This window comes from Oncorhynchus mykiss, chromosome 30, assembly GCF_013265735.2.
Source record: "Oncorhynchus mykiss isolate Arlee chromosome 30, USDA_OmykA_1.1, whole genome shotgun sequence".
NCBI lineage: Eukaryota > Metazoa > Chordata > Actinopteri > Salmoniformes > Salmonidae > Oncorhynchus > Oncorhynchus mykiss.
The window spans coordinates 7936422-7958558 of record NC_050570.1 but is presented as its reverse complement, the minus strand read 5'-3'; the positions used below and the strand labels follow the sequence as shown (position 1 = coordinate 7958558).

Genomic DNA, 22137 nt, shown 5'->3' with positions numbered 1-22137 from the left:
GTTTTACAAAATAATATACGGTGATACACATCTCAAAATAAATGTAATAAACAAGTAGAAAAAAATGCCTATCCAAATTTATCTAGGCCTATCCAAAAATAATAATCTGACTGGGCCATGCAAAACAAATTGGTTTAAACTGCAGATTCTAGCTTTATTAAGGCAGCAAACCCTGCCTTATTTGATTAGCATGCCACTGTGTCTACAGTACCAGAGCATTGAGAAACCCCAGTATTTCCCTCCACGGTGCTTCTACTCCCACTGACCCGGAACACGTGGCGAACATGTGCGTTCTCACATCACACGGTCACATGAGTCACATGTTCCTCACTGGTGGCACAAAACGACTGCCTTAAAATTTTTTAAAAAAAACAGTTCCCCTTTCTGCATAATACCCCCGAGGGCATAGTTGTCAGGCTTTCTGACACACTTTGGTCATTGTTTTGTCCATGGGCACTTTTAGAAGTGGGAGGGGAAATTATGTTATTCCCCTCCCACTTGTTATTCCCCCTCCCTCCCATACAAATATATATATGTAGGTTTTAAATGTCAGTGTGCATAAGTAGCGGTTGTGTCATGGATTTGACAGTGTTATGTAGGTTTTAAATGTCAGTGTCCTATAACAGCTAATGACAATTGATGGAGCTCTCCTTCCGTCTTTAAAGCACAGCACCATAATATGCCTGTGACAATGACATACTACATGATGGTGAGAGAAATTCTCAGTTGGCTGCCAGTATTAGTGCTCAGAGGCCATCGCTGAGAAACCACAATGGAAGTGATGTGTTGTTAGAGTCCATAGCTGAGAGAGTTATAATGTGTTGTTAGAGTCCATAGCTGAGAGAGTTATAATGTGTTGTTAGAGTCCATAGCTGAGAGAGTTATAATGTGTTGTTAGAGTCCATAGCTGAGAGAGTTATAATGTGTTGTTAGAGTCCATAGCTGAGAGAGTTAAAATGTGTTTTTAGAGTCCATAGCTGAGAGAGTTATAATGTGTTGTTAGAGTCCATAGCTGAGAGAGTTATAATGTGTTGCTAGAGTCCATAGCTGAGAGAGTTATAATGTGTTTTTAGAGTCCATAGCTGAGAGAGTTATAATGTGTTGCTATAGTCCATAGCTGAGAGAGTTATGTGTTGTTAGAGTCCATAGCTGAGAGAGTTATAATGTGTTGTTAGAGTCCATAGCTGAGAGAGTTATAATGTGTTTTTAGAGTCCATAGCTGAGAGAGTTATAATGTGTTGTTAGAGTCCATAGCTGAGAGAGTTATAATGTGTTTTTAGAGTCCATAGCTGAGAGAGTTATAATGTGTTGTTAGAGTCCATAGCTGAGAGAGTTATAATGTGTTTTTAGAGTCCATAGCTGAGAGAGTTATAATGTGTTTTTAGAGTCCATAGCTGAGAGAGTTATAATGTATTGTTAGAGTCCATAGCTGAGCAGGGCACAGGATGTAGGTGCTATGGTTTAGGAGGTGAATCAGGGCACAGGGTGTAGGTGCTGTGGTTTAGGAGGTGAATCAGGGCACAGGGTGTAGGAGCTGTGGTTTAGGAGGTGAATCAGGGCACAGGGTGTAGGTGCTGTGGTTTAGGAGGTGAATCAGGGCACAGGGTGTAGGTGCTGTGGTTTAGGAGGTGAATCAGGGCACAGGGTGTAGGTGCTGTGGTTTAGGAGGTGAATCAGGGCACAGGGTGTAGGTGCTGTGGTTCAGGAGGTGAATCAGGGCACAGGGTGTAGGAGCTGTGGTTTAGGAGGTGAATCAGGGCACAGGGTGTAGGAGCTGTGGTTTAGGAGGTGAATCAGGGCACAGGGTGTAGGAGCTGTGGTTTAGGAGGTGAATCAGGGCACAGGGTGTAGGAGCTGTGGGCGTGTCTAATGCAAGCCCAATTCCACAAGGTACTTGTGTGTGTTTGTTAGCACTGTGATAGAAACGTGAGACAGACTACTGGAACTACAAAAAATTACAATGCTTTTTCTCTCACTATCGAGCTGATCTGAACAGTATGCTGAAACAGTACTGTTTCAGCATGGTTCCAACATGGTTCCAGCATGGTTTCAGCATGGTTTCAGCATGGTTTCAGCATGGTTCCAACATGGTTCCAACATGGTTCCAACATGGTTCCAGTACTGTTTCAGCAGGGTTCCAGCATGGTTCCAACATGGTTCCAGCATGGTTTCAGCATGGTTCCAACATGGTTCCAACATGGTTCCAACATGGTTCCAACATGGTTTCAGCATGGTTCCAACATGGTTCCAGCATGGTTCCAACATGGTTTCAGCATGGTTCCAACACGGTTCCAACACGGTTCCAACATGGTTCCAACATGGTTTCAGCATGGTTCCAACATGGTTCCAGCATGGTTCCAGCATGGTTCAGCACGGTGGATGTATAACCAGGCCACAGTACAGCTTCACGTGGAATGGCTTGGATCAGTTCAGTCATGTGAACAGGGTACAACATGTCTCCTTTAAGGAAAACGATGCGATGAACCCAAAAATAAAAATGCTCTTCTGAGCACATAAACAAGTTCTGAGAAGAAGTATAAACAGTTATCTACGGACCTCTTCTGTTCTGAAACCAGTTTTCTCTGGTTCTGTCCAGTTCACACATCTGCCACACTTTCAACACCATCAGTGCTTTCTGTTGATGTTCTGTCTCCCACTTACGTTCCTCGGAACTGGAACAAGCCCCTTGTCTAATCGTGTTGGTCCAATATGACCGGCTCAAATCAAATCAAATCAAATCAAATGTATTTATATAGCCCTTCGTACATCAGTTGATATCTCAAAGTGCTGTACAGAAACCCAGCCTAAAACCCCAAACAGCAAGCAATGCAGGTGTAGAAGCACAAGGCTCAGTGTGTTGTGTTGGCGCTGACAGGCCTCATGTGGGCCCGGCCACCATGTATTTACAGAGTACGGTTGTACGCACACAATAATGTGATCATTGTGGATAGTCATATAATAGTTGAATTAAAAACGTTCATGTGCGTGTTGTGTGTTAAACACGACTCTGGCAGTCGTGGGCTCTAGTCTTTGCATCGTCCCGGTCTCCAAAAAACATCTCAGTGTTGAAAATCATCAAGAAGCCAAATACGGCGCAAAATGATGAACGATCAAATTATACGCTGCATGTGAACTCATTTCAGACTACATTTTCCTCGTCTCCAAACTGGAGGATAGACAGTGAGTGACTAACAACGTTCTGTTGTAACTACCCTGAGTCACATACTCGGGCTAATCTTTCAGCTGTTCTCATTCATTAGAGCCATGAAAATACTGAGAATTCAACACATCGACTGCAGCTCATTCATTAGAGCCATGAAAATACTGAGAATTCAACACATCGACTGCAGCTCATTCATTAGAGCCATGAAAATACTGAGAATTCAACACATCGACTGCAGCTCATGCGCTATATGATATAAATGACTATATCATGTTTCTTTCACAGTTGCCAAATAGTTCAACATGTCAAGAATGAATGTCCGTGTGTACAGTGTTCACGTCTCTGTGTCTGTCTGTAAACCTGCGCTGAGGAAATTGAATACACATACCTTTTGAAAAACACATGTTAACACCCTCTCTACTTGGTCACGGAATTATAAAAAGATGGGAGTTTCTCTTTCAGCCATAGCTAAAGCCTCTACTGAAGTTAATAACATTACAGACCTGAGAACAGCCCTCAAACTAATAACTGTCGTAGCGTACCTGAAACCATGCTGAATGATTGGATGAATGGCAGGACGGATGAATCAATGGATGGATGGATGACGGATGTACGGACAGACTGATAAATTCACAAATGAATGAATGAATAGATGGATGGATGACCAATAGACATGGAGGTTCACCTGGAGCAGCTCTGAGATGGTAGGCAGCACATCTGGGTTACAGATGTCTATGGAGTCATCTCTGTAGGTCTTCTTCTTGTAGAGGATGTTGCCCAGGTAGAGGATAGCAGACAGCAGAGAGAAGATCCTATCAGACAGAGAGGAGAGAGTCAGACAGCAGGGAGAAGATCCTACCAGACAGAGAGGAGAGAGAGAGTCAGACAAGAGAGAGAAGATCCTACCAGACAGAGAGGAGAGAGAGAGTCAGACAAGAGAGAGAAGATCCTACCAGACAGAGAGGAGAGAGAGAGTCAGACAAGAGAGAGAAGATCCTACCAGACAGAGAAGAGAGAGAGTCAGACAGCAGGGAGAGGATCCTACCAGACAAGAGAGGAGAGAGTCAGACAAGAGAGAGAAGATCCTACCAGACAGAGAGGAGAGAGTCAGACAAGAGAGAGAAGATCCTACCAGACAGAGAGGAGAGAGCGTCAGACAGCAGGGAGAAGATCCTACCAGACAGAGAGGAAAGAGAGAGAGAGAGAGAGTCAGACAGCAGGGAGAAGATCCTACTAGACAGAGAGGAGAGAGTCAGACAGCAGGGAGAAGATCCTACCAGACAGAGAGGAGAGAGAGAGTCAGACAAGAGAGAGAAGATCCTACCAGACAGAGAAGAGAGAGAGTCAGACAGCAGGGAGAGGATCCTACCAGACAGAGGAGAGAGTCAGACAAGAGAGAGAAGATCCTACCAGACAGAGAGGAGAGAGTCAGACAAGAGAGAGAAGATCCTACCAGACAGAGAGGAGAGAGAGTCAGACAGCAGGGAGAAGATCCTACCAGACAGAGAGGAAAGAGTCAGACAGCAGGGAGAAGATCCTACCAGACAGAGAGGAGAGAGTCAGACAGCAGAGAGAAGATCCTACCAGACAGAGAAGAGAGAGAGTCAGACAGCAGGGAGAAGAGCCTACCAGACAGAGAGGAGAGAGTCAGACAGCAGGGAGAAGATCCTACCAGACAGAGAGGAGAGAGTCAGACAGCAGAGAGAAGATCCTACCAGACAGAGAGGAGAGAGTCAGACAGCAGGGAGAAGATAGAGACATAACGACTAAGGGATAGAGGGAGAAAGAGAAAGACGGTGGGATAGAGAGAGAAAGACAGACAGACGTGTGTGTGTGAGTGTGTAATATACATACTGTTTGCGTGTGGCAGGCAGGAACCCCACCATGTCCATGGCCAGTTGCAGTCTCTCAAAGTCGTGCTTCAGGTCCTCCCCTTCCACTGTTAAGCAGTCCTGCTGGAGTAATAAGCACTGATGTCAACACACAACATTAAGAACACCTGCTCTTTCCATGACATAGACTGACCAGGTGAATCCAGGTGGAAACTATGATCCCTTATTGATGTCCCTTGTTAAATCCACTTATCAGTGTAGATAAAGGGGAGGAGACAGGTTACTGAAGGATTGTTAAGCCTTGAGACAGGGATTGTGTGTGTGGGCCATTCAGAGGGTGAATAGGCAAGACAAAAGATTGAAGGGCCATTGAACGGGGTAGGGTAGTAGGTACCAGGCACACAGGTTTGTGCAACTCAATATTAGGATAGGAAGGTGTTCCTAATGTTTTGTACACTCAGAGTAGTCTGTACAACACTACACACTGAATAGTAGGGTTGCAAAATGCAAAACCTTTACTGAATTTATGTAGTTCTAATAGGAGAGTGTTCACTAGACCACAGACACAAGACATCACAGTGACCAATACAGAACACAGTCCACTAGACCACAGACATCACAGTGACCAATACAGAACACAGTCCACTAGACCACAGACATCACAGTGACCAATACAGAACACAGCCCACTAGACCACAGACATCACAGTGACCAATACAGAACACAGCCCACTAGAGGTGAAGGCTGGGCAGACAATAGCAGTGAGACAACAACACAATGAAGGATATCAACACACCTGTACCAACCCAGCACCAAATCACCCCACAGTCAATCACGGACAACAAAAAGAAAACCAGCCCGTTGCGGACCCCGATGTCTTGCTCCCAGACAAACTAAACAACTTCTTTGCTCGCTTTGAGGACAATACAGTGCCACCGACACATCCCGCTAACCTGCGGGCTCTCCTTTACCGCAGCCAACGTGAGTAAAACATTTAAACGTGTTAACCCTCGCAAGGCTGCCGATCCAGACTCCATCCCTAGCCGCGTTCTCAGAGCATGCGCAGACCAGCTGGCTGTTGTGTTTACGGACATATTCAATCAATCCCTATCCCAGTCTGTTGTGCCCACATGCTTCAAGAGGGCCACCATTGTTCCTGTTCCCAAGAAAGCTAAGGTAACTGAGCTAAATGACTACAGCCCAGTAGCACTCACTTCCAAGACACCTACACCACCCGATGTCACAGGAAGGCCAATAAGATCATCAAGGACAACAACCACCCGAGCCACTGCCTGTTCACCCCGCTATCATCCAGAAGGCGAGGTCAGTACAGGTGCATCAAAGCAGGGACCGAGAGACTGAAAAACAGCTTCTATCTCAAGGCCATCAGACTGTTAAACAGCCATCACTAACATTGAGTGGCTGCTGCCAACACACTGACTCAACTCCAGCCACTTTAATAATAAAAAATTGGATGTAATAAATGTATCACTAGCCACTTTAAACAATGCCAATTCATATAGTTTACATACCCTACATTACTCATCTCATATGCTCTGTACCATCTGCTAACCACATTAACATCTGCTAACCATGTGTATGTGACCAATAAAATTTGATATGACATGTACCAACCCAGCACCAAATCACCCCCACATGTACCAACCCAGCACCAAATCACCCCCACATGTACCAACCCAGCACCAAATCACCCCCACCTGTATCAACCCTGCACCAAATCACCCCCACATGTACCAACCCAGCACCAAAATCACCCCCACATGTATCAACCCAGCACCAAATCACCCCCACATGTACCAACCCAGCACCAAATCACCCCCACCTGTACCAACCCAGCACCAAATCACCCCCACCTGTACCAACCCAGCACCAAATCACCACCCAATGTACCAACCCAGCACCAAATCACCCCCACCTGTACCAACCCAGCACCAAATCACCCCCACCTGTACCAACCCAGCACCAAATCACCCCCACATGTACCAACACAGCACCAAATCACCCCCACCTGTATCAACCCAGCACCAAATCACCCCCACCTGTACCAACCCAGCACTAAAATCACCCCACATGTACTCAGAAAGGTATACCCAGCTAAACACACTATACTGACCAGCTCGCTCTCATTGTCATTTTCCCAGTGAAATCTGTGGGATTTCTTTGTAATCTGGAAGTAAGGTAGAGGGGGTTAGAAATAGGTACGTACACACACACACACACACACACACACACGGGAAGGTTCACAAAACTGTTCTAAAAACACACACACAAACTTACACAAAACACACAGATGTGCATAAAGACACACACACACACACCGCCACACACACACCTAGACAGACAGAGAGAGAGAGACAGACAGACAGACAGAGAGAGAGAGAGAGAGAGACAGAGACAGAGACAGAGAGAGCGAGAGAGAGAGCGAGAGAGAGAGAAAGACAGAGAGAGAAAGACAGAGAGAGCGAGAGAGAGAGAAAGACAGAGAGCGAGAGAGCGAGAGACAGAGAGACAGAGAGACAGAGAGACAGACAGACAGACAGACAGACAGACAGACAGACAGACAGACAGACAGACAGACAGAGAATGAGTGAGTGAGTGAGTGAGATAAACAAACAGGGAGTCAGACAGCTAACTCTCTCATAGCAGGAAGTTCATATGGTAGGAGACAGAGAGAGAGAGACAGACAGACAGACAGACAGACAGACAGACAGACAGACAGACAGACAGACAGACAGACAGACAGACAGACAGAGACAGAGAGAGACAGAGAGAGACAGAGAGAGAGAGAGACAGAGAGAGAGAGAGACAGAGAGACAGAGAGACTACTGTACACACCACAAACACACATGCCATGGTCAAAAACAAGACCGCCAGTCCCGCCACACACAGACTCCTGCTGTCGCCATGGAAACAGCGGTGCATAGTAACAGACGGCTTGGAGCTGGGTTTGTTGTTGTTGGGATCAGGAGTGTTTTGGGGGACAAAAACTGTAACGTTTTTGAGGATGCCCAAAACATAACCAAGGAACACTCTGATTTTAACCAGATTCCTGTGAATCTGTTGCCAAAGTAGGCAGATGTCCACACACACACACACACACAAAACAAACACACACACACACACACTATAAATGTGAGGTCAACACAATCAACAGCCAATGTGCTGAGAAGTGGTCCATTTATGATAAATTAACAAACTACTGAAGAGAAACAAACATCCAACTAAACTGCTAGCCATTACCATCTGCAGTCTAAGCAGCCCTCTCATCATCTACAGAGGTTTGATAACACGATGCATGACAGCAAACATTATATTCCTGTTGGAAACAGTAGACTAGAGGCTACATGAAACAATATAGAGACTATAGGCTACATGTAAAGAGACTATAGGCTACATGAAACAGTATAGAGACTACAGGCTACATGTAAAGAGAGTATAGACTACATGTAAAGAGACTATAGGCTACATGTAAAGAGACTAGAGGCTACATGTAAAGAGACTATAGGCTACATGTAAAGAGACGATAGGCTACATGTAAAGAGACTATAGGCTACATGAAACAATATAGAGACTATAGGCTACATGTAAAGAGACTATAGGCTACATGTAAAGAGACTATAGGCTACATGTAAAGAGACTATAGGCTACATGTAAAGAGACTATAGGCTACATGTAAAGAGACTAGAGGCTACATGTAAAGAGACTATAGGCTACATGTAAAGAGACTATAGGCTACATGTAAAGAGACTATAGGCTACATGTAAAGAGCCAATAGGCTACATGTAAAGAGACTATAGACTACATGAAACAATATAGAGACTATAGGCTACATGTAAAGAGACTATAGGCTACATGTAAAGAGACTATAGGCTACATGAAACAATATAGAGACTATAGGCTACATGTAAAGAGACTATAGGCTACATGAAACAGTATAGAGACTACAGGCTACATGTAAAGAGAGTATAGACTACATGTAAAGAGACTATAGGCTACATGTAAAGAGACTAGAGGCTACATGTAAAGAGACTATAGGCTACATGTAAAGAGACTATAGGCTACATGTAAAGAGACTATAGGCTACATGAAACAATATAGAGACTATAGGCTACATGTAAAGAGACTATAGGCTACATGAAACAGTATAGAGACTACAGGCTACATGTAAAGAGAGTATAGACTACATGTAAAGAGACTATAGGCTACATGTAAAGAGACTAGAGGCTACATGTAAAGAGACTATAGGCTACATGTAAAGAGACTATAGGCTACATGTAAAGAGACTATAGGCTACATGTAAAGAGCCAATAGGCTACATGTAAAGAGACTATAGACTACATGTAAAGATACTATAGACTACATGTAAAGAGACTAGAGGCTACATGTAAAGAGACTACAGGCTACATGTAAAGAGAGTATAGACTACATGTAAAGAGACTATAGGCTACATGTAAAACGACTAGAGGCTACATGTAAAGAGACTATAGGCTACATGTAAAGAGAGTATAGACTACATGTAAAGAGACTATAGGCTACATGTAAAGAGACTATAGGCTACATGTAAAGAGACTATAGGCTACATGTAAAGATACTATAGGCTACATGTAAAACGACTAGAGGCTACATGTAAAGAGACTATAGGCTACATGTAAAGAGACTATAGACTACATGTAAAGAGACTATAGGCTACATGTAAAGAGACTATAGACTACATGTAAAGAGACTATAGGCTACATGTAAAGAGACTATAGGCTACATGTAAAGAGACTATAGGCTACATGTAAAGAGACTATAGACTACATGTAAAGAGACTAGAGGCTACATGTAAAGAGACTAGAGGCTACATGTAAAGAGAGTATAGACTACATGTAAAGAGACTAGAGGCTACATGTAAAGAGACTAGAGGCTACATGTAAAGAGACTATAGGCTACATGTAAAGAGACTATAGACTACATGTAAAGAGACTAGAGGCTACATGTAAAGAGACTATAGGGTACATGTAAAGAGACTATAGGCTACATGTAAAGAGACTATAGACTACATGTAAAGAGACTAGAGGCTACATGTAAAGAGACTAGAGGCTACATGTAAAGAGACTAGAGGCTACATGTAAAGAGACTAGAGGGTACATGAAACAGTAAAGAGACTATAGACTACATGTAAAGAGAGTATAGACTACATGTAAAGAGACTATAGGCTACATGTAAAGAGACTATAGGCTACATGTAAAGAGACTATAGGCTACATGTAAAGAGAGTATAGACTACATGTAAAGATACTACTATAGGGTACATGGAATTCAAACATATACATATCAGTAGATATGACCAAATCTCAGTGGATGTGGCCACAGGACCCACATACAGACTGTGTGTGTGTGTGTGTGTGTGTGTGTGTGTGTGTGTGTGTGTGTGTGTGCCCACCTGGTTGAGGTAGTGGTAATCCTCCGGTTTGAGCAGGTGGAAGGCCTTCCTCTCCTCCTCAGTGGCTCCAGCCAAAAGGTAGTAGAACACATGGTAGTTCCTAGAGAGACAGGGTTAACAGAGAGTAGAACACATGGTAGTTCCTAGAGAGACAGGGTTAACAGAGAGTAGAACACATGGTAGTTCCTAGAGAGACAGGGTTAACAGAGAGTAGAACACATGGTAGTTCCTAGAGAGACAGGGTTAACAGAGAGTAGAACACATGGTAGTTCCTAGAGAGACAGGGTTAACAGAGAGTAGAACACATGGTAGTTCCTAGAGAGACAGGGTTAACAGAGAGTAGAACACATGGTAGTTCCTAGAGAGACAGGGTTAACCTGTTGAGTGTAGGGGGCAGTATTTTGATGTTTGGATGAAAAACTTATCCCCATACTTATAAGCGCTTAACCAACAATGCAGTTTAAAATTATACAACAACAAAATATATATATATATAAGAATAAGAAATAAATGCAGTTACATTTAAAAAAAAAAAAGAAACATAAAAAAAAATATGAAAATAACAAGTAATTAAAGAGTAGCAGTAAAATAACAATAGCGAGACTATACAGGGTGTTACGGTACAGAGTCAATATGGAGGCTATATACAGGGTGTTACGGTACAGAGTCAATGTGGAGGCTATATACAGGGTGTTACGGTACAGAGTCAATGTGGAGGCTATATACAGGGTGATACGGTACAGAGTGAATGTGGAGGCTATATACAGGGTGTTACGGTACAGAGTCAATGTGGAGGCTATATACAGGGTGTTACGGTACAGAGTCAATATGGAGGCTATATACAGGGTGTTACGGTACAGAGTCAATGTGGAGGCTATATACAGGGTGTTACGGTACAGAGTCAATGTGGAGGCTAAATACAGGGTGTTACGGTACAGAGTCAATGTGGAGGCTATATACAGGGTGTTACGGTACAGAGTCAATGTGGAGGCTATATACAGGGTGTTACGGTACAGAGTCAATGTGGAGGCTAAATACAGGGTGTTACGGTACAGAGTCAATGTGGAGGCTATATACAGGGTGTTACGGTACAGAGTCAATGTGGAGGCTATTTACAGGGTGTTACGGTACAGAGTCAATGTGGAGGCTATATACAGGGGGTACCGGTACAGAGTCAATGTGGAGGCTATATACAGGGTTTTACGGTACAGAGTAAATGTGGAGGCTATATACAGGGTGTTAGGTTACAGAGTCAATGTGGAGGCTATATAGAGGGTGTTACGGTACAGAGTCAATGTGGAGGCTATATAGAGGGTGTTACGGTACAGAGTCAATGTGGAGGCTATATACAGGGGGTACCAGTACAGAGTCAATGTGGAGGCTATATACAGGGTGTTACGGTACAGAGTCAATGTGGAGGCTATATACAGGGGGTACCAGTACAGAGTCAATGTGGAGGCTATATACAGGGGGTACCAGTACAGAGTCAATGTGGAGGCTATATACAGGGGGTACCAGTACAGAGTCAATGTGGAGGCTATATACAGGGGGTACCAGTACAGAGTCAATGTGGAGGCTATATACAGGGGGTACCGGTACAGAGTCAATGTGGAGGCTATATACATGGGGTACCAGTACAGAGTCAATGTGGAGGCTATATACAGGGGGTACCGGTACAGAGTCAATGTGGAGGCTATATACAGGGGGTACCAGTACAGAGTCAATGTGGAGGCTATATACAGGGGGTACCAGTACAGAGTCAATGTGGAGGCTATATACAGGGGGTTACGGTACAGAGTCAATGTGGAGGCTATATATAGGGGGTACCAGTACAGAGTCAATGTGGAGACTATATACAGGGGGTACCGGTACAGAGTCAATGTGGAGGCTACATACAGGGGGTACCGGTACAGAGTCAATGTGGAGGCTCTATACAGGGTGTTACGGTACAGAGTCAATGTGGAGGCTATATACAGGGTGTTACGGTACAGAGTCAATGTGGAGGCTAAATACAGGGTGTTACGGTACAGAGTCAATGTGGAGGCTATATACAGGGTGTTACGGTACAGAGTCAATGTGGAGGCTAAATACAGGGTGTTACGGTACAGAGTCAATGTGGAGGCTATATACAGGGTGTTACGGTACAGAGTCAATGTGGAGGCTATATACAGGGTGTTACGGTACAGAGTCAATGTGGAGGCTAAATACAGGGTGTTACGGTACAGAGTCAATGTGGAGGCTATATACAGGGTGTTACGGTACAGAGTCAATGTGGAGGCTATATACAGGGTGTTACGGTACAGAGTCAATGTGGAGGCTATATACAGGGGGTACCGGTACAGAGTCAATGTGGAGGCTATATACAGGGTTTTACGGTACAGAGTCAATGTGGAGGCTATATACAGGGTGTTACGGTACAGAGTCAATGTGGAGGCTATATACAGGGTGTTACGGTACAGAGTCAATGTGGAGGCTATATACAGGGGGTACCAGTACAGAGTCAATGTGGAGGCTATATACAGGGGGTACCAGTACAGAGTCAATGTGGGGGCTATATACAGGGGGTACCAGTACAGAGTCAATGTGGAGGCTATATACAGGGGGTACCAGTACAGAGTCAATGTGGAGGCTATATACAGGGGGTACCGGTACAGAGTCAATGTGGAGGCTATATACATGGGGTACCAGTACAGAGTCAATGTGGAGGCTATATACAGGGGGTACCGGTACAGAGTCAATGTGGAGGCTATATACAGGGGGTACCAGTACAGAGTCAATGTGGAGGCTATATACAGGGGGTACCAGTACAGAGTCAATGTGGAGGCTATATACAGGGGGTTACGGTACAGAGTCAATGTGGAGGCTATATATAGGGGGTACCAGTACAGAGTCAATGTGGAGACTATATACAGGGGGTACCGGTACAGAGTCAATGTGGAGGCTACATACAGGGGGTACCGGTACAGAGTCAATGTGGAGGCTCTATACAGGGGGTACCAGTACAGAGTCAATGTGGAGGCTATATACAGGGGGTACCGGTACAGAGTCAATGTGGAGGCTATATACAGGGGGTACCAGTACAGAGTCAATGTGGAGGCTATATACAGGGGGTACCAGTACAGAGTCAATATGGAGGCTATATACAGGGGGTACCAGTACAGAGTCAATGTGGAGGCTATATACAGGGGGTACCGGTACAGAGTCAATTCGGAGGCTCTATACAGGGGGTACCGGTACAGAGTCAATGTGGAGGCTACATACAGGGGGTACCGGTACAGAGTCAATGTGGAGGCTCTATACAGGGGGTACCAGTACAGAGTCAATGTGGAGGCTATATACAGGGGGTACCAGTACAGAGTCAATGTGGAGGCTATATACAGGGGGTACCGGTACAGAGTCAATGTGGAGGCTATATACAGGGGGTACCAGTACAGAGTCAATGTGGAGGCTATATACAGGGGGTACCAGTACAGAGTCAATGTGGAGGCTATATACAGGGGGTACCGGTACAGAGTCAATGTGGAGGCTATATACAGGGGGTACCAGTACAGAGTCAATGTGGAGGCTATATACAGGGGGTACCGGTCCATGTGCTCTATACACATGGATCTCAACTCAGAATATCTCCTCATGCCAAAGTGTGGTCTCTTAGGACGATGTCAGTAATAGTCGGAGCCTGTAGAGACTCCATCTGCGGAACATATTACACACAACGAGAGGTTGTGTTTCCAGCGGGAAAGGAAACTATGAAACACTGCATTGTATGTCACGCCATAGAGTTGAAACCTGATTAGTGTGTGTGTGTGTGTCTGTGTGTGTGTGTGTGTGTGTGTGTCTGTGTGTGTCTGTGTGTGTGTGTGTGTGTCTGTGTGTGTGTGTGTGTGTGTGTGTGTGTGTGTGTGTGTCTGTGTGTGTGTGTGTGTGTTTTATAGGCACCCATGTCTAAAGGAGAAGGCTGGGAGGTCTGGTTTGAGTTTGAGCTCCTGTGCTGTCATCACGGTGACTTGAAAGCCTTAGTGACCAGCGGGGCCAAACTGAGACCTTGGGGATAAAATACCCACTGTTATAAACCTATTACCGCTATTGTGATTCACTGAATCAGCAATGAACAGGGATTTGGTTGTTTTTTTAGGGTGGGGTGGAAGGGGCCGAGGTGTGTGTGTGCGCTGTGAAAGTACACATGCGTGCGTGCTCGTGAGGGTGTGAGCGTGCGTGTATATTTCATTGATCTTTATGAGTTAGATAAACAAATTGATTCGTCTTATTACAAATCGCATGTGAGGTGCATATATATGCATATACGATCATTATCACCCCACTACAATGAAACATCGTCAAAAATATGTAACTGTTTCGACCCCCCCCCCCCCCCCCCATCACCATGGTAATAGCCTATATAGAGTATATGATATCCCATAATCAACCATATAAGTTATCTAATATGAATTCAACTTGAGGTTCAAAATATAACTCTACGCTTTGTTAACAACAATATAAACAACTTTGCTTTAACGTCAGAGCGATTATATTCTGGTCTATTGAGCAAGAGTATGAGGAAGAGTATCAGATATCCTGTGTGGTTTGAGGAAATTAAGTCGGCTTCTAGGTATCGAGGTTCAGCGAACAACTGAGGAGGAAAAGATAAGAAAGTTACCCGGAATATAATCTCTCTACCACGGGGATCACCTCAGTGGGCTAAGAGGGTCCGTCCCTCAGATTGGAAGGTTAGTAGTTTGACTCCCTGTGTCGAGTCATACCAAAAAACTCAGAAGAAATTGACCCGATGCGTCTCTGTCTGGCACTCAGCATTAAGGAGATGGATTGGGGGTAAGGTCTTATGATAGACTAGCATCCTGTCCAGGAGGTGTACTGGTACATTGTATTGTACATCAAGCTGCCTCACGTTACAGAATCAGGAGATGATTTATAGGCCGTTAAGCCTTTTAGATACTGAATCAATATTAGATAACTTATAAGGTTGTTTATGGAACAATACATAGCTACATTTGATTTATATCTATTGCTATAATATACACTCACCAGACAGTTTATGATGTAAACCCATCTAGTACTGGGACCCCCTTTGCCTCCAGAACAGCCTGAATTATTTGGGGTATAGATTCTACAAGGTGTCGGATGTTGGTCCATGCTGACGCGATGACTTCACTGGTTTACTGCAGATTGGACGGCAGTACATTCACACTGCTAACAGCCCGTCATTATGCTCTATTGGGTTGAGGTCTGGGGGACTGACCAGGAAACTGTCATGTTCCAGAAAATGTTTTCCCACTCCTCATTTGTCCAGTGTTGGTGATGTCGTGCCCACTGGAGCCGCTTCTTCTTCTTGTTTTTAGCGGATAGGAGCGGAACCCGGTGATGTCGTGCCCACTGGAGCCGCTTCTTCTTCTTGTTTTTAGCTGATAGGAGCGGAACCCGGTGATGTCGTGCCCACTGACACCGCTTCTTCTTCTTGTTTTTAGCTGATAGGAGCGGAACCCGGTGATGTCGTGCCCACTGGCACCACTTCTTCTTCTTGTTTTTAGCTGATAGGAGCGGAACCCGGTGATGTCGTGCCCACTGACACCACTTCTTCTTCTTGTTTTTAGCGGATAGGAGCGGAACCCGGTGATGTCGTGCCCACTGGAGCCGCTTCTTCTTCTTGTTTTTAGCGGATAGGAGCGGAACCCGGTGAGGTCGTCTGCTGCTCCCATCGGTGACAAGGATCGACGAGTTCCAAGATGTTGTCTGTTTGTGGCCCGCCTGTTAGCGTGCACGATTCTTGCCATTTCCCTTCGACTTCTCTCATCAACGAGCTGTTTTTGCCCACAGGACTGCCACAGGACTGCCACAGGACTGCCACAGGACTGCCACAGGACTACCACAGGACTGCCACAGGACTGCCACAGGACTACCACAGGACTGCCACAGGACTGCCACAGGACTGCCACAGGACTGCCACAGGACTGCCACAGGACTGCCACAGGACTGCCGCTGACTGGAAGTTTTTTGTTTGTTTGTCGCACCATTCTCAGTAACCCCTTGACACTGGCGTGCCAAGGAGGTTGGCCGTTTCTGAGATACTGGATACGGCGAAACTAACGATCATACCCCCGCTGAAAGTAGATTAGGTCACTCATTTTGCCCCTGTTAAATCAAACAGTAACTGAATGCCTCGATGCCTGCCTGTTTTATATGCAACATGACTCGTAGGAGTGACCCATTTTTGTGAACTAGGTAGTGTACCTAAGAAAACTGGCCAGTGAGTGAATTCGGAAAGTATTCAGACCCCTTGACATTTTCCAGTCTTATTCCAAAATGGATTAAATAAAAAAATAATTCTCATCAATCTACAAACAATACACCCTAATGAAGAAGCAAAACATATATATATATATATATTTTTAAATGTGTGAAAATGTATTAATAATAAAAATGTGAAATATCACATTTACATAAGTATTCAGACCCTTTACTCAGTACTTTGTTGAAGCACCTTTGGCAACGATTACAGCCTCGAGTCGTCATGGGTATGACTGGACAAGCTTGGCACACCTGTATTTGGGGAGTTTTTCCCATTCTTCTCTGCAGATCCTCTCAAGCTCTGTCAGGTTGGATGGGGAGCGTCGCTGCACAGCTATTTTCAGGTCTCTCTAGAGATATTCGATTTGGGTTCAAGTTCGGGCTCTGGCTAAGCCACTCAAGGATATTCAGAAACTTGTCCCAAAGCCACTCCTGCGTCGCCTTGGCTGTGAGCTTAGGGTCGTTGTCCGATTGGAAGGTGAACCTTCAGTCCTGAGTGATCTTCATCCAGGATCTCTCTGTACTCTGCTCCGTTCATCTTTCCCTCAATCCTGACTAGTCTCCCAGTCCCTTTCACTGAAAAACATCCCCAAAGGATGATGCTGTCACCAACATGCTTCACCGTAGGAATGGTTCAGGTTTACTCCAGATGTGACACTTGGTATTCAGGCCAAAGAGTTGGTTTCATAAGATATGAAAATCTTGTTTCTCGTGGTCTGAGAGTCCCTACGGTACCTTTTGACAAACTCCAAGCGGGCTGTCATGTGCCTTTTACAGAGGAGTGGCTTCCGTTTGGCCACTCTACCATAAAGGCCTGATTGGTGGAGTGCTGTAGAGATAGTTGTCCTTCTGGAAGATTCTCCCATCTGCACAGAGGAACTCCGGAGCTCTGTCAGAGTGACCATTGGGTTCTTGGTCACCTCCCTGACCAAGGCCCTTCTCACCCATTTGCTCAGTTTGGCCGGGCGATAAGCTCCAGGAAGAGTCTCATAGCAAAGAGTCTGAATACTTATATAAATAAGGAATCAGGTTTGAATTTCTAAAAACCTGTTTTTGCTTTGTCATTATGGGGTATTGTGATGTCATTATGGGGTATTGTGATGTCATTATGGGGTATTGTGATGTCATTATGGGGTATTGTGATGTCATTATGGGGTATTGTGTGTAGATTGATAAGTATTTTATTTATTTAATCCATTTTAGAATAAGGCTGTAACGTAACAAAATGTGGAATAAGTGAAGGGGTCTGAATACTTTCAAAATGCACTGTATATTTATTGAATATTATATGAATCCTATAAATTAAAATGACAGATTTGGGTGATTAGTTTTATTTCTCAGGGATCAAATTATACTTAAACAAAATAATGTTTCTGGAATGCTTATCGTATCTGTTTCTAACTCGACAAACGATTTCAGAACCATCTGCGATAATAGGTCTCATGGCTGGTCATTTCTGAAGGAACTGTATTTTATTTAACTAGGCAAGTCAGTTAAGAACAAATTCTTATTTTCAATGACAGCCTAGGAACAGTGGGTTAGTTAACTGCCTGTTCAGGGACAGAACGACAGATTTGTACCTTGTCAGCTCGAGGATTTGAACTTGCAACCCAACGCTCTAACCACTAGGCTACCCTGCCGCCCCAGATTAAGGCCTTTTATATATATTTTTATTTATTTATTTAACTAGGCAAGTCAGTTCAGAACAAATTCTCATTTACAATAACGGCCTACCCCACGGCCAAACCCGGACAACACTGGGCCAATTGTGCGCCGGGCCCTATAGGACTCCCAATCACGGCCGGGTGAGATACAGCCTGGATTCGAACCAAAGCGACTTACAGTCATGCGTGAATCATTTCTCTCTCCATATGGGTGGTCTCGGGAATCTAACCCACTATCCTGGCACTGCTCTACCAAGACAGAAAACAGTTTTCTAATTCTCCCTCACCTTTCATTGTGCTCCTGGTAGACCAGGCGTGACTTCTCCAGTAGGTACTTCTCCACATACGCTCTGTCAACACAGGAATGACTTTAGACAAGAGACACTTTCTACAGAGTTTCGAACAGAGACACAGATGGAAACAGAGACACAGAGGGAAACAGATGAACAGAGGGAAACAGAGACACAGAGGGAAACAGAGACACAGAGGGAGGGAGAGACACAGAGAGAGAGACACAGAGGGAGAGAGAGACACAGAGGGAGAGAGAGACACAGAGGGAAACAGAGACACAGAAGGAAACAGACACACAGAGGGAAACAGACACACAGAGGGAGAGAGACAGAGGGAAAGACACACAGCAGAGAAACAGAGAGGAATGAAAGAGGAAAGGAGATCCAGACGGATAAAGGAGGTGTAGCGGTCTCTCTCACCCTCGGACGGTGCCACTCTCCTGGTAGTTGACCTGGATGAACTTCCCAAAACGGCTGGAGTTGTCGTTGTGAGCCGTCTTGGCGTTCCCAAATGCCTGGAGAGAAGAGGAGATACATTTAGGTTTATTTAAAAATCGTTGTACAAGTGAGGAAATACAATAATTTCAAAAGTAAGGTAAAAGGCTATCAAAAAAAGCTAAATAAATCAATGAATTATTACAATTACAATGAATGCATAAAAACACACCACTGAGCTGTAACGTCATGAAAAAGGTTGAACTAACAGAACCCTGATGAAGACCACTTCCTGTCAAAACATTGGTACATAAATGATTCCATCTGAGCCACTAGTGTACGGAGCCACTAGTGTTCGGAGCCACTAGTGTTCGGAGCCACTAGTGTACGGAGCCACTAGTGTACGGAGCCACTAGTGTACGGAGCCACTAGTGTACGGAGCCACTAGTGTACGGAGCCACTAGTGTTCGGAGCCACTAGTGTACGGAGCCACTAGTGTACGGAGCCACTAGTGTTCGGAGCCACTAGTGTTCGGAGCCACTAGTGTACGGAGCCACTAGTGTACGGAGCCACTAGTGTACGGAGGAGCCACTAGTGTACGGAGGAGCCACTAGTGTACGGAGGAGCCACTAGTGTACGCAGGAGCCACTAGTGTACGGAGGAGCCACTAGTGTACGGAGGAGCCACTAGTGTACGGAGGAGCCACTAGTGTTCGGACCCAGTAGTGTACGGAGCGGAACACACAGAGCGAACGCACAGAGGGAATACACACATCGCAACTCTATATCTGGGGTCACCAGGTACACTATATATACTGTACTATGTGTCAGTACACACACACACACACACACACACGGTTATCAATACAAACACCCAACCCCGCTGCACAGTGTGAGAGCTCCTAACAGGTCCGTATTTCTGTTGGCCAGGTCTCAACAGTCAGGGAGTACAGGTCTCAGAGTCAGGGAGTACAGGTCTCAGAGTCAGGGAGTACAGGTCTCAGAGTCAGGGAGTACAGGTCTCAGAGTCAGGGAGTACAGGTCTCAGAGTCAGGGAGTACAGTACACTGAGTCAGGGAGTACAGTACACTGAGTCAGGGACTACAGTACACTGAGTCAGGGAGTACAGTACACTGAGTCAGGGAGTACAGTACACTGAGTCAGGGAGTACAGTACACTGTACACAGAGTCAATCATCATTCATCACAGATCCTAATACCCATTATGTATGGCTCTGCTATCTGTTTTTCTAAAGGTATGTTTTTAGGCTGAATAACCCAATCAAAATTGAATATTGGAATATGCCAGGCCTACTGGGCCAAAATCAATTATGGCCTATTGTATAGATAATATAACAAAAATGAAGGACATTTTTAAGAGATCATATTTTTTGCTACAATGACACACTTATTTAGCTACCCACCTCATTCCTTTCTTTTATCACATAGTAAGTACACCCCGTCATGCTTTTGGGACACGTACTGTATCTTTTCAGAATCCACAATGATTATTTAGTTGTGGACACGACATCACTTCTCTCCCTCTCTTGCTATTGGTCCTCATCTTTGTAAGTCACCTTGATTTAGCACCTGTGTGTTTTATCAGTTTCTTAATGAAAATATTTAGTGAACTCCATGACAGTTGCTAAAGAAAGGGGCTATAGCAGCACACAAGTAGACTAGAAATGCATGCTGGGCCGGGCGCGCCCTGAGCTGGTGAAGTAAGAGCTCATGGGCTAGAAGGCAGACGCTCCAGCCTTCGGGAATCTCGCTCTGTGCTCCAGTCAAATTGGGATCGCTCCACTCCAGCTCCGCTCCACTCCACTCAGACACTCTGCTCCCTTCCACCCTCCCTCCCTCTCAGCCTCGCTCCCTCCCTAGCTCTCACGCTCCCTCCCTACCTCTCACCCTCCCTCTCCCCCTCCCTCCCTCTCACGCTCCCTCCCTCCCTACCTCTCAACCTCCCTCTCCCCCCTCTCCCTCCCCCCCTCTCACCCTCCCTCCCTCTCCCCCCTTCTCTCCCCCCCTCTCCCAGACAACAGTCCAGCACAACAACACCCAGCCACATAATAATGCACCCAGCACACCCTAGACCTTCTGTCTGAGGACCAACTAGGTTCACCCACCCAGCACGCCCTAGACCTTCTATCTGAGGACCAACTACCCAGCCACATAATAATATCCCCAGCACACCCTAGACCTTCAATCTGAGGACCAACTACCCAGCCACATAATAATACACCCAGCGCCCCAGACCTTCTGTCTGAGGACCAACTAGGTTCACCCAGCCACATAATAATATCCCCAGCACACCCTAGACCTTCTGTCTGAGGGCCAACTAGGTTCACCCAACCACATAATAATATACCCAGCACACCCTAGACCTTCTGTCTGAGGACCAACTAGGTTCACCCACCCAGCGCACCCTAGACCTTCTATCTGAGGACCAACTACCCAGCCACATAATAATATCCCCAGCGCACCCTAGACCTTCAATCTGAGGACCAACTACCCAGCCACATAATAATACACCCAGCGCCCCAGACCTTCTGTCTGAGGACCAACTAGGTTCACCCAGCCACATAATAATATCCCCAGCACACCCTAGACCTTCTGTCTGAGGACCAACTAGGTTCACCCAGCCACATAATAATATACCCAGCACACCCTAGACCTTCTGTCTGAGGACCAACTAGGTTCACCCACCCAGCGCACCCTAGACCTTCTATCTGAGGACCAACTACCCAGCCACATAATAATACACCCAGTGCCCTAGACCTTCTATCTGAGGACCAACTACCCAGCCTCATAATAATATACCCCGCACACTAGACCTTCTATCTGAGGACCAACTACCCAGCCTCATAATAATATACCCCGCACCCTAGACCTTCTATCTGAGGACCAACTACCCAGGTACATAATAATATACCCAGCACACCCTAGACCTTCTGTCTCAGGACCAACTAGGTTCACCCACCCAGCACACCCTAGACCTTCTGTCTGAGGA

The 22137-nt window shown here is 45.3% G+C and overlaps 1 protein-coding gene across 3 annotated transcripts in view; it reads right to left on the bottom strand.

Annotated features, from left to right (window-relative positions):
* LOC110522717 (unconventional myosin-IXAa) overlaps positions 1 to 22137 on the bottom strand; it is a 275787-nt gene that overhangs the window by 135509 nt on the left and 118141 nt on the right. For all 3 annotated transcript variants that reach the window (XM_036969517.1, XM_036969516.1, XM_036969518.1), the window contains exons 3-7: positions 19115 to 19209; positions 18692 to 18754; positions 10441 to 10540; positions 5018 to 5118; positions 3849 to 3975 (exon numbers count right to left, since the gene is read on the bottom strand). In XM_036969517.1, coding sequence (XP_036825412.1) covers positions 3849 to 3975; positions 5018 to 5118; positions 10441 to 10540; positions 18692 to 18754; positions 19115 to 19209 — 486 coding nt within the window. The remainder of the gene's footprint in view (positions 1 to 3848; positions 3976 to 5017; positions 5119 to 10440; positions 10541 to 18691; positions 18755 to 19114; positions 19210 to 22137) is intronic.